The sequence below is a fragment of the Danio rerio genome, chromosome 15 (assembly GCF_052040795.2).
Source record: "Danio rerio strain M-AB ecotype USA chromosome 15, GRCz13ab, whole genome shotgun sequence".
In the NCBI taxonomy this organism is placed as follows: domain Eukaryota; kingdom Metazoa; phylum Chordata; class Actinopteri; order Cypriniformes; family Danionidae; genus Danio; species Danio rerio.
This window is the reverse complement of record NC_141035.1, coordinates 16,795,634-16,817,876: the sequence shown is the minus strand read 5'-3', so window position 1 is coordinate 16,817,876 and position 22,243 is coordinate 16,795,634. Positions and strand designations below refer to the sequence as shown.

At 36.4% G+C, this 22,243-nt stretch overlaps 2 protein-coding genes across 6 annotated transcripts in view; one reads left to right on the top strand and one right to left on the bottom strand.

The window, feature by feature from the left end:
* Positions 1 to 7,498, top strand: part of numbl (NUMB like endocytic adaptor protein) — a 118,798-nt gene extending 111,300 nt beyond the window's left edge. The window contains exon 9 of one of the 2 annotated variants that reach the window (XM_087282920.1): positions 1,239 to 7,498. In XM_087282920.1, the coding sequence (XP_087139046.1) occupies positions 1,239 to 2,029 (791 nt within the window). In that variant the 3' untranslated portion in view covers positions 2,030 to 7,498. 2 annotated transcript variants of the gene reach the window in all.
* Positions 7,499 to 17,368: 9,870 nt separating this feature from the next.
* Positions 17,369 to 22,243, bottom strand: part of si:ch211-11n16.2 — a 32,866-nt gene continuing 27,991 nt past the window's right edge. For all 4 annotated transcript variants that reach the window (XM_087283771.1, XM_087283770.1, XM_087283772.1 and 1 more), the window contains one exon: positions 17,369 to 20,554. In XM_087283771.1, coding sequence (XP_087139897.1) covers positions 20,322 to 20,554 — 233 coding nt within the window. In that variant the 3' untranslated portion in view covers positions 17,369 to 20,321. The remainder of the gene's footprint in view (positions 20,555 to 22,243) is intronic.

The window sequence follows — 22,243 nt, the reverse complement described above, 5'->3', positions numbered from 1 at the left end:
TCCAGGTGAAATCAAAATTTACTATGTTTGTTTTGCTAGCGCAGTTCATTATTCTTTAGGTGAACAATTAATCTAAAGTTTAAGAATTATGTTTTGATAATCTTTAATCAAATCTGCCCATTTGTTTGTTTGGCAGTCCTTCTTTGTTGACGTCAGTTTGATGACTTCAGCCTTAATATTTAGGAGTGTGAACCTACACTGGTCTTATGATTCGGTTCGGTTTTGAAGTTTAGTGGATTTGAAATGTATCAAACATAAAAAAAATCTATTACAATTGACAATTTAGGGGCTGATCAGACCGAACATGCTTTTCGTGTTGAGAGTCACCTTTTTTGAGTGGTTTACTAATAGTCGGGAGAGTTTTGCCTGCTGCTTATGTGCCTTGCGCGCCTTGCATTTTTGGCCGTTACATGCTGTGCACTCGCAGTTAAAATAGTCAACTCTGAGCAGAAAAAAACACGTTACGTCAGTCGCATGTTTTTCCATCTTCAATCAAATGAAAGCAGAAGCGGGGTTTCCGTTAAGGTGACAGTAGTGTTTGTGTTGTCAAGATGATTAGGAAGACTTTCAAAGATGGAGGAGAGACTAGTGGTTGCTGTTTTGAGTTATCCGGAGCTGTATTACTTTACAAATCTTGGACATCACAATATTATTAAATATTAATATTATACCAATATCAACAGCAACACTCAGGCACAATAGGCAGATGATTCAGTCGTTGCATAGTGACATAAAAAGTGCACTGCACTTCCCTTTTTCTTGCCATGGCTGTGTGGTGCGCCTTGCGTTTTTTGACTGTAAAAGCGTGCTCGGTGTGATCAGCCCCTTATTCTGCAATAACCATAGATACCATCTCAACTCTTCTTGTTTTCTTATTTATACTTTTTGTACCAATTGCCCTAAAATGCTTGTTTTAGCAGCAAGAAAATCTTTTTTATACATAAAAGAGTCAAATTGTTTAAAAATTTTGGTTACAAATTTTGGTTACTAGCCAACCAGTAGCGGTAACACCCATCAAACTGCTAGCCACTAACAGCAAGTAGCGATACAGTTACTGGCGGTATGGATGGGGCTTAAGATATGGTCTATATTCATGTTTGAATATAAATGATTAATTCTGTGGTAAAAAGAGAGTGACTGTTAAAACAATATGTATTATAGTACTATAGAAACATTATTCCATTGACCTGAACAGGACAGGCATATTTTAACATTCTCACCCCCTTTCTGTTCCTCAGCTACAAATTTATGGGTCCAAATAGAGCCCCCGGTCCAGTCTTCTCCACCCATTCCTCAGGGTGGCCACAAACGAACCCCGTCCGAAGCAGAACGATGGCTGGAGGAAGTTGCTAAAGCGGTGAAATCCCAACAGCAGACTCCACCTACTTTACCACCACCACCCTCTCAGCAGCCTCCACCGGTGCCCACCATGCCCATCGCACCCGGTTCCCTCCCAACATCCATGCAGCCATTTCCGATGGCTTTTGACGTCACTCCTGCTCCCGTTAGTATGTTCACCCAACAGCCGCTCCAACCGGCGTTTGTACCTATGCAGCCGTACATGCCCACTCTAGCCAACAGCATGACCTATCCCAATGCAAGTGTACCCGTGGTGGGCATCACACCCTCACAGATGGTGGCGAATGTATTTTGCAGTGCAGCCGGTACAGGAGGTGGAGTGGCAATTGGGGTCGGGATGGGGCCTAAGACGGGTACGCTTGGCGGGAGCCAACATTCAGCATTTCCCACCCTTCCTGGAGGTCTTCCAACCACCACGTTCGCTTCTCCTCCAACAATCAATGGCCACCCACAAAACTCCTTTCCATCAACAACCACCAGTGTTACGCAAAACGGTACTGCCGTTAAAGGAGGTTCTGGTTGGCCGATGGAGAATCCGAATCCCACAGTCAACTCCCAGGAAGCCGAGCATTTCGATGTAAAGTGGGCCGCCCTGGAGTCCAAATCACAAAACAAGGCGCAAAACCCGTTTTCCAATGACTTGCAGAAGACTTTTGAGATTGAACTATAATTGTAAGGAGACTCTGAAAAGAAGGGACTATTTCATACCCCATTTCCCCCTTTTTTGTCCCTTCATAGATTTTCTTATATGCTCCTGGTCTGTTTGAGGGCATTAGTTGATGTAAGAGATCACACAAGAGTGTCATTTTTAGATGTGGAGAATGGGAACAAACGTCATAACATGTTCAGCACTTACAGGACAGCTTAAAAGAGAAACCTGCACATGACTTTCACCAGTAATGACACTTGCTTGGAAAGAAATTAATGATTTTTTAAAAGTAATATCGAAATTAAGAGACGTTCGGAATCTATTTATTGTTTTTACTTGATTTATAGTGCTTATTTCTTAATTGGATTTTGAATTATTCTTGGTTTTTCCGTATTTATTTGTCTTGAACAGGGTGACAAGATTACAGGTGGAATGATTGGCTACTTGAAAATGGACTCACCAAAATGCTTGATTTAAAAATCTACAGTCTCTTGAGTTTACTTTGTGGTGTAAATAGCATGCTTTGAGTTGACTTTATTTATTGCCCTTTTTGTGGCCATCTTGTTTCATTGATTCCAAATTGTGAACTATTTACTCTGAATACCAAAAGTTCCACCAACAACACATTCCAACCTTGTTTATACTATTGAGACTCGTAACGCGATGCAAAAACCAGACCGAAAGGCCACCAGAGTGTCCTTGCATCTGTAATTGTATATGTGGAACATTTCTGAGCGCAAAAGTTTTGTACTTGTTTGGCCAGTAATGTTAAAATGTACAAATCTGTTCAACCAAAGTGTACTTCAGTTTTTAACGAGTTTAACATGAGGGTCTGCTTACAGTGCATGATATAATTACCTTATCTGAATAGGACGCATGTACTGTACATACATCACCTGGTTTATGTAATTGTACAAAACTTAGTATGCAGGTCGCACATCAAAATTTTTTTTATTAATTATTTTGTCCACATGTTGGCATTCTGGTATGTTGATTCAAGATAGTTTGAGAAAAACTACAGAAGCTTCTAACAGCGCTTACTTAGTGAAGTTTATTGATAAACTAATTTCGAAAGGATCACGCTCATGATTGCTTGCGGCTGGTCCCGCATTATCCAATTTATCATTCCCCAATCAGACAATTCCTAGCCACTATAAATACCCTAGGTTTCATACCACAGTCGTCTTTGTTTTGAAAAATCCCCCTTCCACCCCTACTCCTCCTCCTTTCCTAGACAGGGTACGGTGGCCCAGTGGTTAGCACTGTTGCCTCACAGTAGGAACGTCTTTAGTTCTGGTCATTACCCAACCAGCCGACGTCTCTGTGCGGAGTTTACATGTTCTCCCCGTGCTCACATGTGTTTCCTCCGCTTTCCTCCCACCGTCCAAAAACATGCAACTTAAGTTAATTGACTAATCAAAATCGGAACTATAGACATGCACCTTTAGTAAGTAGTTATCTCTAAAGAGCAAGCACTATATGTTCATTAGCTACTACAGCAGAGGAGTTCTCGAGTTCTACCAGAGCTCAAACTCCCCTCTCGCCTTGCAATAAGAGGGAGCCCCGGGCTCGAGGATCTTTTGAGCTCAGGGCTCTCTCCCGGGGCAGCATGCCAAGCTAAGTGTGAACTCTTGAACGGCCAGTTGATATTTCTGCACATATTAGGTCCAGCATAACCTTTGCATACTCTGCCACAACCACACACACAACTTCATAACACCAAAAAAGCGGAGTGCAAGATCTGTGATTGGTCGGCTTGGCAGCAGTGATTATTGTGAGAGCCATGGAAGCGGAATGAGGCTGATGACATGAATGCCATGAAACCCCTGTTTCAGCAGGGTTTTTTCACACCTTTACTTTGGAAAAAATCAGGAAAGTGGGCGTATCCAGCTCTGTTTAGGGGGGAGTGTCGGAGGAGCAAAAGTGGGAAAGTCGAAAAAATTGCATAAAAATGGGAGCGCTGATTTTCACTGAGGCAAAACACACACACAAACACACACACACACACACACACAGGGGAGAAAGACAACGACTGTTTATATGGACATCAGCAATTAAATTATTTGACACATTATTAAATGGTGGACTTTAACCGCAGTTTGGCTCTTTCATTCTAACATGTTTACACCCGGAGAGCAGCATTTACAGCGGATCTTTCAGTCCATAATATTGTAGTGATATTAACGTACGGTAAACTTTAGTAACTTTAGGTCCGTCTTTAAACACTGAAAGAGTATTGCTGACGATACGATTTAACTTTGCCATCTGAATAAACAAACAAAGACCACTGGTCGCTCACTTACCAAATCTGTAGAGTCAGGACAATCAACACCAACTAGAGCAGCATCTTTATAAAAAAGAGAGGAGCAGCAAATCCAGATCTCACCATTTCCAGATGAGAAAAGCTCTCGGGTAAACAATGTTCTTTAGACAGGTATTGTTGTCGAGCGTTGTGTGCACTGTAATCCACACGTGAGTCCAGCTGCGCTCTCATAGAGAGCTTCAATTCACTGCAGCAAATTATAAAAGCAACACTGCACGCTTGTTTTGGCAACACAACGTGTTATCTCTCTGCCATCGGAACACTGTAACAGGTAAAAACATACACAATAGAGCGTGCTGATTGGTTTGAACCAAGTCTTACTCATGCATTATTGCAGCACACTCAGAGATGAAATAAGGCACTCCCAGGTACAGACGACCAGTCTACACGCTGGAATACATGCTAGGATCTCATGGCCGTGACGCAGCTTCAAATATTAGTTTCAAACCAGTGTACGAATATGCTCGAAGTAACGCAAAAACTACCAATTTTTACTTTTTAGGGAAATATTTGTGTCCTTAATAGTGTTTTTAGCAGTATGGGACACATATATGACTGTCAACATTTTAAAAAATGTTTTGGTGTTTCATGACCCTTTAAATGGATGCTTTTGTTTTGTGTTTACTTTATGATTCAATTTGTTGAACGTTTAACGGTTCCCATTTCTTTCTTGAGTGAGTGTGTATTCAATCTACTGCTACAGTAGCATTAAATGCGTTTCCAATGCAATCCCACAATTTGTAACTTTTTTCAATTTAGTGGCTAATTCGTATGAATTTGTATGATCTAATTCGTACAATTTAGTACGATTTGCTTATTACTCAATGATAGTTGGGTTTAGGGGTGGGTTTGAGTGCCACTTTTTAAAATGGTACATTTTCGTACGACTGAACACATACAAATTGTGCGAATTGAACTGATAAAACGTAAAAATACTTACGTTTTCTCATGAGATTAGGCTGACATTTATGGCCTAACCCCCAAAATACCACCAAACAATGCTTACTAGTATTCTGAAAGTGTGAGTGCAGAGCAACACAGACAGAATCCAAAAGTGTAATGCTCATAATGGCTTTGGCTACGTGCACGGTGTGCTCTGTGGACTATAGAAATCACACAATGCAGAAGTATACATCAGGCTAAAGTAAGTTCTACATTTTTAGGGCTGTTAAAAAAGAACGTTCTGCATTGTATTTGTATAGAATATGTCGAATTCGGAGGTACTATATCCACTACAAACATCAGTTGTGCCTCTTTACTACCATTCATAAATTTGAAACCCTAACCATCAGAGTGTTGCTGGAAGTTGTAGGTCAGCTAGGTTCTTCTCGTCCACTGTTTTTTAAATACTATGAATTCAGAAGTACTGTTTTTTGCATACTATATATTTTGGAAGCATGCAAATGGTCCAAATGATGCCTAATTAGATGAGGAGAGATTGTTTCCTCAGCTCGAATTTGATTTTGCATTACTTAGTTTGTCCACAAGGTGTCAACATTGAATTGATCAGTTGGAAAAGATACTCAAGACTACTCAATGGCTGCATTCCAATACAATTTTTTACGCTCTTCACTCGCTAACTTCCCTCCGTCTCATTCACTCTGATGTATGTCATTGGTCACGTTACACAAGATCTTGTTCCACTGGTGGAACATCTGACTGGGTTTAAATGGAATGTCCTAAACCCTTGAGCACTAGGTAGCTACACTGTTGTGATGTCCCAATCACATTGCATTCTGGGACATATCGGTGCTTGAGTGGACATATGAAGTCCACTTGATCCCTCTGTCATAATCGAGGGATTGTGGGTATATCCATGTAAACTCGTTCACTTGATCAAATTGAACACACTTTAAGACAGTGTCAGGGTTTCCTCAAGGGAAGGGAAGTTTTCGAGTGCGTGTTTAAAAGTGGAACAGAACCAATGTTTTACTGTGTGATTGGACAACACATTAGGATGTCCCCTGGTGGCTAATTTTGGTGTAACACCTAAAAAAAGCCTCGCACAAATGGCAGTTTTTTGTGATATCAACTTCAAAATTGGAATATGGGCTCTTTTTTGTGTACGCCATGTAATATAGGCACGTATGCTGACAAAAGCATAAAAACTGAAGTATACTTTGGGCTTAAAATTAACTTCAATGGAATCATGTGGTTTTTCAGTTGTCAAGAATGTATTTAGGCAAGATTGTGACCATTTTAGGGCAGTAGAATGGCTAGGAGGTATCGGAGAAATGCTAACGATGGAAGTTTTTATAGTGTTCGTTTTTAGCAAGCAGTGAAAACAGAACGACAACACGCACTCCTAAAGGGACGGAGTCATTTTAGTCCCGCCCATGCATGCTTAAAATATCTCATATTTCAGTATGTTAAAACATAGAATATGCATAATAGTCTTGGCTTTCATTTTGTACCACCACTGTTTTACTCTGCTTAAGAAAGGGAATAATTGTCTTTGATTGCAGGGAACAATGTCACACACTCTACGTAATAAGAGCTTGTGCTTTTAATCTGAATCAAACCTAGATCTTTCTCATTCATGTTTTCTGGAACGCGTTGCACAGTTATAGTTTTTCTAAGTGAAAATATCACGCAGGTGTGTGTGTGTGTGAATCAGATGGCCTTTCTGGAAAGCTAGACGATCAAAGTCAGACTGCACACTGTGCTCAGTTAAAGTCAACTCCAGACTAAAACATTCACAGCAAAGGACATTCAAGGCAGGCACAATGTTCTTAACTCCCGTTTCAAAAGGCTGTTTTGACAGTAAATGTGTTACAAATTGACCACCTGAATTTTTAAATCTTTTGTTTAAAACAGGGTTAAGCAGGTCTTTTGTGGCACAATGAATCTTTTTTTTTTTTTACTCTAAAGCATTGCATTTGTAATTTGGCCAAGCGTTATATGTTGTATGGCGATGAATGGATGAATTTCTTCTGCTCTCTTGCCCTGGTCTTTATGTCCACACTTTCTCCCCCACGACAAAATCTGGGTTTCTTCAGAACCAGGGAACTAAATTACCTCATAAAGTTGATTGTAAACTTGTAGTGTAGTGGTAACAAGCCAGTGGAGTTTATTTTTAATCTTTATTTACAGAATTTTGTATTTAAACCTACATATTTCTATTGTAATTACATTGTATAAAAGATAAATAAATAATATAATATAAACCGTGTTGCTTTTGTTGGTGGTTTTATGTTGGTTGGTGTCACACATTCTTTAAAAAACTGATTTCTTTCTGAATTATGATGGGTCGTTTCAAACAGCCGAAGACAAATGTAATTTATGTCAAGTGCAGCAAGTTTGACATTGGATGTTTATTTAAAATTATCTGAAATAAAATGCGGCAACAAACACTCCTACATTTCAGATTGAAGAATAGTCTGAATGGCAAAAATTCAGTCAAACATTACCTCCAGACACATCAAAGATGATTTAAGATGACCTACAAGTTCAGTTACAGTCAGAATATATTTGATTCAGCGAGAAGCCCACATTAACCACTTTTTATAAAAAAACAACTAAAAACGGCCAAGATTTTTTAAAAAATCTGTCTTCAGATCTAGCTGACTTTGACAGTATATCAGATGATCAACCAGGAACTAAATTTAAGCTTTGGTTCACTGTGAAGACACAAGAATCATGGTATGGACTATTTCACATATAGGCATTGTAGGGTCCACCCAGTTGGCCCAATACCGCTGTCCACTGGTGGATGAAGGTTCAATGCCTCTTCGGTCTTTCCAGTGCACAATGTTGATTTACCTTAAATTTTACTCATATCTGACTCCAATTTTAATATGAGGTGGTTTAGAATATTAATATATTTATCTTTAGTTTTATCTAACTCCAATCATAAAACATTAAGAAGATTATATCAATATGTAATTTAGATAAATGTTTGAACCTTTTGTCTTCACTAGTAACTATCACATCCGTTCATTCGGGTGCTCATGTCGCTCAGAGAAATCGCCTCGGCCGAAGGCGTCCCTCACGGTCACACTCAGATCAGTCTTGAATATTAAACAGAGGTAATTGACATACTTTAGATGGCCGCTAACAGCGCGCTCGTTCTAAAATACTTTTGGTTAGTCCCGCTTAGGTGTACACCCTTGAGTTAAGACAATATAATTTTTAATTAGAGGTTAGGGCATTATTATAAATGTACCCAACTACTGGACTCTATAGTAACTTTGGTTTTCACCAAGCCCATGGTTTCCCATATGAACTTAATTTAGAATAATATTACCTTCAAACAAAGGTTGGGTACCCAATCTAGGTTAGTCGGGCAACAACTTGTTGACCTAGACGGAAGTTAACGCCCTTTCCACCTAAGTACACTTGAATCAATATCATGAGTCAGTCGGATCCCTAAAACACAATTAGTGTGCCCAATGCTCCATCTCAATTGGATTTTAGTCCGTCTACTGACCTGACGCAAGACGTGCGGAAACAAGGATACAGCGTAATCTACTAGAACTAATAATTACAGAGTGAGCAAAATATGTTCAAACATTACAATTTATTAGTCAGGTAAATGTATTATGCCAATTCAATCAGTCAATTCATAAATGATCAATACAAAACATCAAATTATCAAAGATAAATCCAAGATGAAAAGATGCATACCTGACTTCAAATTATAGCTACATAACATGGAGCGTAAGCTCCATGTTACGGGCTGATCTGGTTAAGCAGAATCGCCCTGAGCCTTTCTCAAACCTTACCTTAAATAATCCAAGAATTCCCTCAAGGAAGGGGGTGTGTGCATAACAAAAGGCATTCACATTCAGTGCTGCCTGTGGAAAAGTCACACCCTTCACAGTGGTTCAAAAGATGCCTGACGTTATATTATTGTTTTGAAGGTATATTTATTGTTTTGATAATGTCTATTTCGGAGAGAATGAGACCATTGTACCAATCGCACAGAAATTTCAAAAGGTATCAAACATGATAGACAAAATCACTTTGGTTAATCTAGAGCATTCAAACATTGAAATGACCATATGTGTGAGTTGGGGTGGTTGAAGCCGAGTTTCAGCAGACTCAGATGCAAATGCAGCAGGAACTGGTTTTTCCCGCATTCCCACCTGCTGGGTTGTGGAGTCAATTGGCTCCGCTTTTAGCTCATGTTTGAATTGTCAAAGATATCAAAAAAAATTGTAATATTTCAATTCTTACAGCATCATAGATCAGTACATTAAAATAGTAAAAACACTTCTTAAAAGTACATTAAATAGATTATGTTTCCCTAAAGCAAATGCCTCTGAAATGAATGTTTTAAAAAGACCCCAACTCCAAACACATGAGTAATCAGATAAAACATTTATGGCAAAAAAAAAAAAAAAAACAGATTGAGGTAGGCAGGCTCAATCACCTGACCTCAACCCAATTAAACAATCAGGGGGTGATAATAATCAAGCAACAACATTACTGGCAAAAAAATGGATAGAAGTAATGGAGTAGCAGGCTCAATCCCCTGACCTCAACCCAATTGAACAATCACAGGGTGGTAGTAATCAAGCAACAACATTACTGGCAAAAAAACAGACTAAAGTAATAGAGTGGCAGGCTTAATCCCCTGACCTCAACCTGATAGAACAATCACAGAGTGATAGCAATCAAGCAACAATATTTCTACCAAAAAAACAGATTGAAGTAATGGAGTGGCAGGCTCAATACCCTGAGCTCAACCCAATAGAACAATCATAGGGTGATAGCAATCAAGCAACAACATTACTGGCAAAAAAACGATTAAAGTAATCGAGCGGATGACTCAATCCACTGAGGTCAACCCAATTGAACAATCACGGGATTATAGCAATCAAGCAACAACATTACTGGCAAAAAACGGATTGAAGTAATGGAGTGGCACGCTCAGTCCCCTGATCTCAACCCAATAGAACACTCACAGTGTAATATTAAAAAATTAAATTCTGGAACTGCTAGTGTGTTCATTATGGGTTGAAATCTCTGCATTGCTTCGAGTTAGCTGACTGGCAGAACACGTGAACACGGGCATCAGATGGTTAAAATGGACCAGAATAAAGCTCTATAGAGCTACCCTGTAGAAGTGGGAGACAGTGTAGGAAGACTGGTGACTGGTTTGGGCAGTGAAGCCTCTCTTCTGACTGTCCAGAACCCACAGGCAGAAAACGGGACACAGTATGAGTCACTATGCACACACAACCATAACAGCCATTAATAAACAGCGGAAAAGAGCCATCTCAAGCAGAAAAACACTGGAGCCAGATATTAATCAAATTTACAAAGGCCAGCAGTATATGAGAGAGAGAGAGAGAGAGAGAGAGAGAGAGAGAGAGAGAATGAGTGGAGAGTGTATAGTAGTCTACATTCATGCGTCCACTGCAGGGATTTTTGACAATGTGCTTCATTCTATAAGAGGACTATCTGCAGTCCATCTGTTCTAATTCTATGCAGGTAGGAAAGTCCAAATTACATCTTTACTAATAAAATATGTTAAAAAGCTCACTTTTTCAATTTAATTGCAAAGTATTAAGAGTACAATTATGAGTACAAGGCCCCTAGAGTTAAATTGTTGAGTCTTACCATTGCTGAATCATTCAGTCAATTACAGGTCTGGCGGAAGCACTTTTAGATTAGCTTAGCATAAATCATTGAATCAGATTAGACCATTAGGATCATTTTTTTTTTCCAAATGAAACTTGACTCTTATATAGTGTACTTAGATTGACAGAAAATGAAAAGATGCTATATTTAGAAACTAACCCCTCATTTCAGCGTAATAATTAAGGAACTTTGCCATGGCTGCAGCAGGTGCAATGAAAATATTCCACATCAAGGTAACAATGTCAACCTGCCTGCTGCAGCCACGGTATGCTAGCAAAGTACTTTAATTATTAAAACAGAATGAAAGTATAGTTCCTAGCCATAATAACCTAGAAAATAGCAACTTTTCTCTTTGCATTGGTCTTATTACATGATGTCCTACATGCAGTCCTGACCTAAACCTAAAGGGGATTGAGCTTTTTTTGTGGTTGGGCCCTGGTTGTGGAATAAACTTCCTTTTTTTCATTTGCAAAAATTATTATACCAAACAATTATCAATTAAAAATAGAGTATATGTGAGTATAAGTTGCAATTCTGAGAATAAAAATGCAGTGCTAAGATTTGCAAGTTTATTTCTCACTATCTTAATTTTTAAACATGGTACTGCGATCTAACCTCTTAAAATTTAAGAAGTTTTACAAACTAATTTCGAGAGGAGCATGTGATATGATCGATTTCCTCCCACAGTCTAAAAACATGTACATAACAGTCACAAGCACATAACATATACAGTTGAAGTCAGAATTATTAGCCCCCTTCGAATTTTTTTCTTCTTTTTAAAATATTTTCCAAACGATGTTTAACAGAGCAAGGAAATTTTCACAGTATGTCTGATAATATTTTTTCTTTTGGAAAAATTCTTATTTGTTTTATTTCAGCTAGAATAAAAGCAGTTTTCATTTTTTTAAACACCATTTTAGGGACAAAATTATTAGCCCCTTTACGCTAAATTTTTCCTCGATAATCTAATAAGCAAACCATCGATATACAATAACTTGCCTAATTACCCTAGCCTGCCTGGTTAACCTAATTAACCTAGTTAAGCCTTTAAATGTCACTTTAAGCTGTATTGAAGTGTCTTGAAAAATATCTAGTGAAATATTATTTACAGTCATCATGGCAAAGATAAAATAAATCAGATATTAGAAATGAATTACTAAAATTAATATGTTTGGAAATGTGTTGAAAAAATCTCTCCATTAAATAGAAATTGGGGAAAAATTAAACAAGCGGTCTAGTAATTTAGGGGGGCTAATAATTCTGACTTTAACCATTTTTATATATATATATACTGAATCAATCAGAACCAAAATATTAGCCAAAGCATAATCGGGGCACTCAAGAACTACCTGATCTCGTATCCCTCCTAATGCTCATTGACCAGGCGGGAACCTTGGGCTCATCTATCTCCGAGCTTAGGGTTCTCTCCCGGGATAGCATGCCAAACCTGCTATTATAATCAAGGATTATCTAAGTGTGATCTCTTGAAATTATTCATAAAATGAAAAGTTTGTATAAATAACTAGCTTATAAACTCGTAGTGGTATGAGAACAATTGTAAGAAAGCCTATCTACAGAACTGTAAAAATAAATAAGTAAATGAAATAGCAATACTGAGAAAATAAAATTCTGGGAAGATTTTTTTCAACACATTTCTAAACATAATAGTTTTAATAGCTAATTTCTAATAACTGATTTATTTTATCTTTTCCATGATGACAATAAATAATATTTGACTAGATATTTTTCAAGACACTTCTATACAGCTTAAAGTGACATTTAAAGGCTTAACTAGGTTAATTAGGATAACTAGGCAGGTTAGGGTAATTAGTCAAGTTATTGTATAACGATAGTTTATTTTGTAAACTATTTGAAAAAATAAAAACTGCGTTTATTCTAGCTAAAATAAAACAAATAAGACTTTCTCCAGAAGAAAAAGTATTATCAGACATACTGTGAAAATTTCTTTGCTCTGTTAAATATAATTTGAGAATTATTTAAAAAAAGAAAAAAGGGGGTTAATTATTCTGATTTCAACTATATGATAATGTTGATGTACTTGTTCTTGGTGGAATAGATCTGCTACACTTCTGCTGCTTCTTTGATTATCATGGCAGAGCGATTACAAAAACTTACTACAGCCATAGAAAGTTGTAAATAAACAAAGCTGCTATTTTGAAAATTTTATTCTGAGAAATAAAATCCGAATTATGTGAAAACCTAAAAATTGTGAGCTTGACGATAGCCTGGAAACTTACAATTGTGTGAAACAAACTCAAAATTAGGAAGTGGAAATGCAAAATAAAAGACAGGAATTGATAAATAAAAACAGAATTGTGAAAATAAGAGCCTGAATTGCAAGATACAATATCAAAACTCATAACTGCAAGCCATAAAGTTTTAATTCTCCAAAACAAAATTGGAAAAATTTGGAAAATACAAAGTTGAAAGATAATTGTCAATTACCCTCTTTTTCATTTTGTAGTGAGGGGAAGAGTTCTGAGGGCCATTTCGTTCTAAGGGGCCTCAAACAATATTGTTTGAACCATTTTGACTTTTAAAACAATATAAAGGAAATAAAATGCAGTGCTGATAAACAGAACATTATCATGCCTTATTGTGGATGCTAATAGCTAATTGTATCAAAAGTTAAACCAAAGTTCAAATCAAATAGAAACCGTCTGCTTGTCAGCGCTGCTCTGCTGAAGTAATAATGTGAGAAATGAGGATTAAGGAATTACAATAATACATTCTGCTGAAGTGTCTTGTGGTGTTCATTCTGTGGCTCACGGTCCAGAAACACGCGTCTGCAGGACAAGATAAACACACATTTTACGACACGTCCAGCACTGAACTAATCTGCCCATGCAAATGATGCTATGCATATTAAGAGACCGATAAACAAGCTTAAAGTCAAAATTCACTATCCTGCCAGACGTTTTGGGACATCAGCCTTTACATGCCTCAACTTTAATGACATTCCAATCTTAATCCATAGAGTTTAAAGGAATGTTCATTTTACAAGCCCCCAAGAGTTAAACTGTTGAGTTTTACCATTGTTGAATCAATTCAGCTGATTTACGGCTCCGGCGGAAGCACTTTTAGCTTAGCTTAGCTTAGCATAATTCACTAAATAGAATTAGACCATTAGCATTGCTAACTTACATTGTGTACTTAGACCGATGAAAAATGAATAGCTGCTATATTTGACTTGGAACTATACTCCTATTCCAGCGTAAAAATCAAAGAATTTTGCTGCTAAACCATGGCTGCAGCAGGGGCAACGATATTACGCAGCACCTGAATATGGTCTGCATCTAGGTAACAATGCTGAGTACTACCATCGCCAGCAAAGTACTTTGATTATTACAACATAATGGAAGTATATTTTCTAGACATATTGACCTAGATTATAGCAATTTTTCATATACCGTTGATCTCATTAGGCTACACGATGTCCTACATGCAGTCCAGACCTAAACCTAGAGGGGATTGAGCTTTTTCTGCGGTTGAGCACGTTGGAACAATCTTCTGCTAGAGATTATAGTGACATTTTCCCTATCCATTTTCAAGTCCTTTTTACAAGCTAACTTGTTGGATTCTTCACTCAATAGTTTTTTTTAAATGATTTAGATCAGGGTGTCCACATTCGGTCCTGGAGGGCCGGTGTCCTGCAAAGTCTAGTTCCTTCCCCAATCAGACACACCTGGGCTAGCAAATCAAGCTCTTACTAGGCTTTCTTGAAACATCCATGCAGGTGTGTTGAGGCAAGTTGGAGCTAAAATCTGCAGGACACCTGCCCACCTAGACCGAGTTTGGACACCCCTGAATTAGATGATCTCTTTTGTTCTTTTTAAATGTTGTTTTATCTTCTCCACTTTATGTATTTATGGTTAGATTGTGAGCAGATAAATAAAAGAACTTGAACTTTTTGTGCAACAATATGCATAAGAAAAACATTAAAAAATGAAGTATTTTGTTGTTTGATCTTTGTGTTGCACAATAATCTTGTTTGTGTACTTAAAAGAATAAATAATAAAAGACCGGTGGATTTAACAGTATTCAGGTAACATAGTGATCCTTTTATCATTAAATGAATAATTTTTTTTCTTTTTTTTTCTAGTCAGGTCTTTTTTCTCGTATTTATTTTTAAAGCAGCCTTATTTTGTCTTATATTTGAACCCCTCTTTTTTATATATATATAATTTTTTTGTTGTTGCTGTTGTTTTAAATTAACTATGTGCAGTATAAATGTCCACTGTATGCAATATCCCACAAGTGAAATGTTAACCACGCTCCTCTCAGTATTGGTGTCACAGTAAGGTATAAAATGTGTTGTGTGCCTATAAATTCAGCATGGGACTGGGTATCTCTCTGAGAGTGCTGATGCTACTCTCTGCTGGTTATAGTGTGTTAGTGCGACTTGGTTTTCAATGAAGGACCTTGTTGTTATTCACGTAATATTATACTTTTTACATTCAAAATTAACATTACTCTGTTTCTAAAAGATAATACATCCAGCTGGTTACTTTGTTTTAAATAAATCAGGATCTTGATTATGTTAGCATCTATATGTTGTTTTCTTTTTACTTTAAATATTATTATATATTATCATTATAGTACTATAATATTATATGTACACTGCAAAAAAATAATTTTCTTACTTAGATTTTTAGTCTTCTTTCTAGTCCAAATATCTAAAAGTTCTTAAATCAAGAAGCATTTTCTAGACAAGCAAAACATATAGTCTTGTTTTGAGAAATAATATGCCAGTATTAAGTGAGCTTTTCCTTAAAACAAGCAAAATAGTCTATCAATGGGGTAAGCAAAATAATCTTATGTCAAAAGGAAAAACTACATTATTTTTTGATTGTTTTATCAGATTGTTTAAAACTTTGATTGTTTTATCAGGACTCTGGAATTATTTAGGCTTTATATTGCTATATTAATTAATATCACTTTAGCTTTGGATATTTGTTTGGTGTTACTTTATTTTTACCTTGTCTACTTTAGTTGCCAATGTGACCTTGCTATAAATTTTCCAAAAATTGTTTCAACATCATTTGAAAATTTAGTTTTATAATAGTGTTTCCCCATTACATTAACTGTTTGAACAATATATGCATATAATGAACATTTATTTGATACTTACCATTCCTACATATGTACATCAGTGAAGTTAAAAATCTAGAGCAGCTTAGTGGTTAGCACTTTTGCCTCACAGCAAGAAAGTCGCTGGTTTGAGTCCCGGTGGAGCCAGTTGGTGTTTCTGTGTGGAGTTTGCATGTTCTCCCCATGTTTGCATGGGTTTCTTCCGGGTGCTCCAGTTTCCCCCACGGTCCTAATACATTTGCTTCAGGTGAATTGGATAAACAAAATTGGCATAGTGTGTGAGTGTGTAAATGTGTATGGGTGTTTCCCAGTACTGGATTGCGGCTGGAATGGTATGCGCTAAAATTTATGCTGAAATAGTTGGTGGTTTATTCATCTGAGAAAACCCTTGATAAATAAGGGACTAAGCTGAAGGAAAATGAATGAATGAATGAAAGTTAAAAATCTGATGCTTTGTGAATGGGTTAAAAAGCAATTTTTTTTAATGATTTCAGTGATTTTATGTGTTTAACATTTAGTTGTTTTCATTATTTTTTGGATAAGTAAGATTACAAAAACAAAACAAAACACTAAACAAACAAAACAAAAACAAATGTAACAAAAAAGAAACGAAACAAAATAACACCACCAAACAAACAAAACAAAATGACAAAACACAAAACAAACTAAATGAAACAACAAAAACAGCAAACAAATATAACAAAAAAATTAAAAAACAAACAAACAAACAAACAAAATAAAACAAATTGAAACAAAAACACCAAACAAATGAAATAATAAAACTAAATGAAAAAATGAAACAACACCAAAAAAACTAAATTAGATGAAACAAAAGAAAACATAACACCAAGCTTAACCAAAGACTAAACAAAACATAACATCGAAACAAAGACCTAAACAAAACTTCAAGTCAAACAAAAAGCACCAAACCAAACAAAATACCAAAAACAAAACACCAAATAAAAAATAAATCACCAAAATAAACAAACAAAAAAATAAAACATGTAACACCATGATCCCAATTAGAGGCCTTTGATAAGCCCAGCCAAGCATCAGCAGGACAGCGTGTGACGTTCATAATGTTCAGAACAGGAGAGTTAACATTAGCATCAGTGAAGCCCTAAAGACGAGCTTCCTGCAGATGTTTACCAGACACTAATCTTACAAATGGAGGAAATGTGAGCGCGGTTAAATCTGATTTCGTCTATTACAGGCCCAGGAGCAGGAAACACAGACCTGCACCTCTAGATGACCTGCAGATCTACAGCCACACACACACACGCACACACAAACACACACACACACACAAACACACAAACACACACAACCAAATCAGCTCATTTTCAAAGACTTTTTAATGTTTGGATGAATCAGTACACAGACCCAAGATTGTCGTTTGCGTGTGTGCTATTAAACCCATTGCTTTGGTTTAAATCCCTTCACTGAAGACTGATGCTGGATTCCACATAAAAACACAAACAGAAGCAGAAATGTTTTTAAAAAAGTTGAGATATTCCTCATGGATTCGCTTAAATCAAATAAAAATAAAGTGCCTTATATAAGCTATCGATGAGCTCAGCGCTCAGTCTTCAGCACTGGGTTTAGTGTAAGTCTGCATTATGAAATCATCCTCTATTTTTTTTATGCATAACAGTGGTTGAGATCCATTAGGCACCGCTGAATTAAAGTCCCTTTTCATTAGATATGTACAGTTTGCATCTTACAGAATTGACTACATGGCTCTTGGCTAAAGTTAAAGATTAGATAAAGTGCAGTCGGCATTTGAGAAAAACTAATACAAATAGAACGAGATAGGAGCCGATTGCATGAACTGCACTGACCCAAACTGGAATGTGAATTTTCTAGGTTTTATTCGTCTACTGTTGCTCCATTACTGGAATAAAGTATAAAGTGTCTCAATAAAAGATAAAAATAAAGCTTCTATTACACGTATATAAATGCATCTTTATTGGATATTTAAGATGCCAAGCATCTCAACATCTTAAATGATAACTTACTTTGCATTGCGCATGTTAACATTTACTGCTCTTATTCTCTGTTGATCAATATGCTTTCTTATCTGTCTTTAGAATAAAAAGTTATTATTATTTATCTAAAAAATTATTTACAGAAATGCACTTTTAGAAGGCGTTCGTTTTTCAGTGCCAGCACTAGAGCTAGGATCTATCAAAATCTATTAAAATTAGTTTTTGCCTCTTAAGTATATAAGTAAATATCTTCTTTCAAACATTATTGTTTTAGAATGAATTATTATTTTTGCATTGAAATATTCCTATTATATATGAAGAATGAATCTATATGTATATGAATTATAATTTATATACTATTATATTTGTGACCATTAAGGCACATTTGTCTCCGAATTGTATATACAAGTTACAGTTGTGCTGGAAAGTTTACACACCTCTTGAAGAATTAGTTAAAATGTGAACAATTTTAACAAAAAAAGAAAGATCAAACAAAATGCATGCTGTTTTATTTAGTACTGTTCTGAGTAAGATAATTTACATAAAAGATGTTAACATTATTAAAATGTAATGCGATTTCCTGATGATCAAAAATTAAGTGTAATTTACCTTGATCTACAGATCCTTAAGGGTTTCACCCCTTTTAATGTCTCCTGTTTCCTTCTGGAGCATCAGTTAGGGTTTAAACCTTTTTTAACAGTAGTGTTCGAGTCCCTCAATCATCCTTTGAGTGAAAATATGAATCTCACAATCATACAGACGATGTTGGAAAGGGTTTAGATCTGCAAAAGATGCTGGAAAACTGAAGAATCTGCAGGAGATTGAGGATTTTTCTGTAGAACAGCAGTCAGTTTAACTGTTCAGAACAAACAAGAGACTCATGAAGAACCATCTCAAGGCAGAAAAACACTCAGAGATCATCAGTAAACCACTAACGGTACTAAAAACCAAGTATGTAAACTTTTGCACGGGGTTATTTTAATAATTTCAGCTATATTGTTGTCTATTGAGCCATATGTAAACATATTTTAAGAACAATATCTTACTCAAAACAGTAGTAAATAAAAATAATAAAAACAGCATGCATTTTGTATAATCTCTCTTATTTTGTTTTAATTATTTACATTTTAAGGGTAATTCTTTAAGGGATATGTAAACTTTTTAGTACACACACGCACGCACACAAATATTTTTTTTTGTGGTTGTTGATATATGAAATCATCACATATTGATTTTTGAACTTCTGAACTTAAAATTGTGTGTTGGGTTGTCTAAAACTGCATTTAAAGATGTATACAAACATGTTTTAATTACAACTATTTTGTTTCAAATGAGTAATTAATAGGAAATCTCATCAGTACTTTACAAGACAAAACTCTTTACTCAAACACATAACCAGGGTGCGAATTCTACACTGATGATCGGGGGTGTTATCTTTTTCAGTAATGTTTGTGTAAAACATCCTTCAGTTAAATGTATTTATTCATTTCAATTACATCTCATTTATTAAAAAACATATTTAACATTTCAGTGTTTTGAGAGATATTTAGTGTATTCTGATGTATAGTATACTCTGATTTGTTATTTCAGAGGTTACTGCAGGTCAAACTATTCAAACTCTGCAGCCATTTTACTTTACTTTTAGGCTGTATGTAGAAACAAACAGCTATCTTACAAGAAAAGTGTCTTTTTAAACACTTACGGTGTCCATCGGTGCTGTAGATCTGCCAGTTTCCGACTTTTCAATGATTTTTCTCTCTCGCATAGACTGATTTTGTGTTCATAATGGTATGAACTGTTATAGGGGTGGTCAAATGTGTGTTTATATTATCTATTATTTTAATGATAAATATTATTTAGAATACAGATCAGAGAAAACTATTTCTCAGTATTTAAAGGACTGACCCACATATTTTGACGGCCTTCATGGAGGATCAATAATTAATTGGGTGGTCAATCTCCCCCAACCCCCCCTGTAATTCGCACCCTGCACATAACTATAAACTGTTAATCCAGAAAAACAGACTTTTTCCATAGCTGTGTATGTAGAAAATCATGTATAGTGAACTAGGTTTTGGGGTGTATAAAATGTGCTTAATTGTCATCTAATGAATCTCAATAACACAAATTATTGTCATTTTGCAACATATAATTATTAGTTTTTCTCTTGATTCAAAGATCATCCCTCTCAGCCTGAGTGTTTGTCTATGTTCTGCAGTGAGTTTCATCTTCCTCCAGCTTCGTGTAAAGCTTGTAAACGGCCTATAACCTGGATGTGAGCAGCGGGACAGGAGCTGGAGGGTCACAGTGAGTCCCGGATTTCAGCGCAGGTGTCACACACTCGCACTGGATGGTCCCAGCCACGGGATGGCACAGCTCTGGTCTTACTAGAGCAGTTTCCACACACACCTTCTCCACATGCCCGGCAGTGGTGTTTAGACATGCTGGGGGTGAAAACTTTAGCACAGCAGTGGCACTGGGTGATCTCATGGTCCGGGACCCAATAGTCCGGTCTCGCAACTCCCTTTATGAAGCCTGTAGACAGCATAACACATTCAATTAAACTTTCCACATTCAGTTTTATTTTATGTACTTTATTAACGTTTTATGACTTTATTTAACGTAATTAACATCACACAAGGAAAACATGTGATATTCATGATGCATAAGTATTATTTTCTCAATTTATTCTTCAATGATTTAAGTTTATCTACACTTCCTGTTTCTTTTGTTTGTACTTATTTTATAGTGCAAAATATAAACGTGCAAAACTTTTTAAAAATGTTTTTGTGCAAAAACATTTTTTTTTTAATGGGAAATACTACACATGGGTTTTTGCTTTCTGGCTGACTATTTTCTTAATTTCTGGCTAAATGACTAAATATGGCAGTTAAATCATTGTACAGTGCATGCGGAAAGTTTTCATAGCGCTTCACTTTTTCCACATTTTTAATATGTTACAGCCTTATTCTAAAATGAATTAAATTCATTTATTTCCTCAAAATTCTACACACAATACCCCATAATGACAATGTAAAAACAGAGGTTTTGAAATTGTTGCAAATTTATTAAAAAATAAAAAACCTGAAAAATCACATGTTCATAAGTACTGACAGCCTTTGCCCAATACTTTGTTGCTGCACCTTTGTGCAATTACAGCCTCAAGTCTTTTTGAATATGATGCCTCAAGCTTAACACACCTGTCTTTGGGAATATATGCACATTCCTCTTTGCAGTACTTCTCAAGCTATATCAGGTTGGGTGGGGAGTGATGGTGTACAGCCATTTTCAGATCTCCCCAGAGATGTTCAAGATTTAGGTCTGGGCTCTGGCTGGGCCACTCAAGGACATTCACCGAGTTAATGTACAGGCAGGCAGTGGCTTCCATCTGGCCACTCTACAGGCCTGATAGGTCCCCTATTGATCACCTCCCTGACTAAGGTCCTTCTTGCCCCGATCACACAGCTTAGATGGCCGGCCAGCTCTAAGAAAACTCCTGGTGGTTCCAAACATCTTCCTATTACGGATGATGGAGACTACTGTGCTCATTGGAACTTTCAGAGCAGCAGAAATGTTTCTGTAACCTTCCCTAGCCTTGTGCTTCAAGACAATCCTGTCTCAGAGGTCTTCAGACAATTCCTTTGTCTTCATGCTTGAATTGTACAAACATACACTTTTAACATACACTGTCAACCCTGGGTCCTTATAGACAGGTGTATGCCTTTTCAAATCATGTTCCATCAACTGAATTTACTACAGGTGAGTTCCAATTAAGCTGCTGAAACATCTCAAGAATGATCAGTGGAAACGGAATGTACCTGAGCTCAATTTAAAGCTTTACGGCAAAGGCTGTGAATACTTATGTTCATGTGATTTTACAGTATTTTTATTTTTTATCAAATTTGCAACAATTTCAAAAACTCTTTTTTCACATTGTCATTATGGGGTATTGTGTGTAGAATTTTGAGGAAATAAATGAATTTAATCTATTTTAGAATAAGGGTGTAACATAAAATGTGGAAAAAGTGAAGCGCTATGAAAACTTTCCGAATGCACTGTATATCAAATATACAGTTGATAAGGCAGTAAAGCAAAATGATTACGCGCACACACACACACACACACACACACACACACACACACACACACACACACACACACACACACACACACATACACATATATGCGAAGGTCAATATTAGTAGTATTAGTCAGACATTTTTT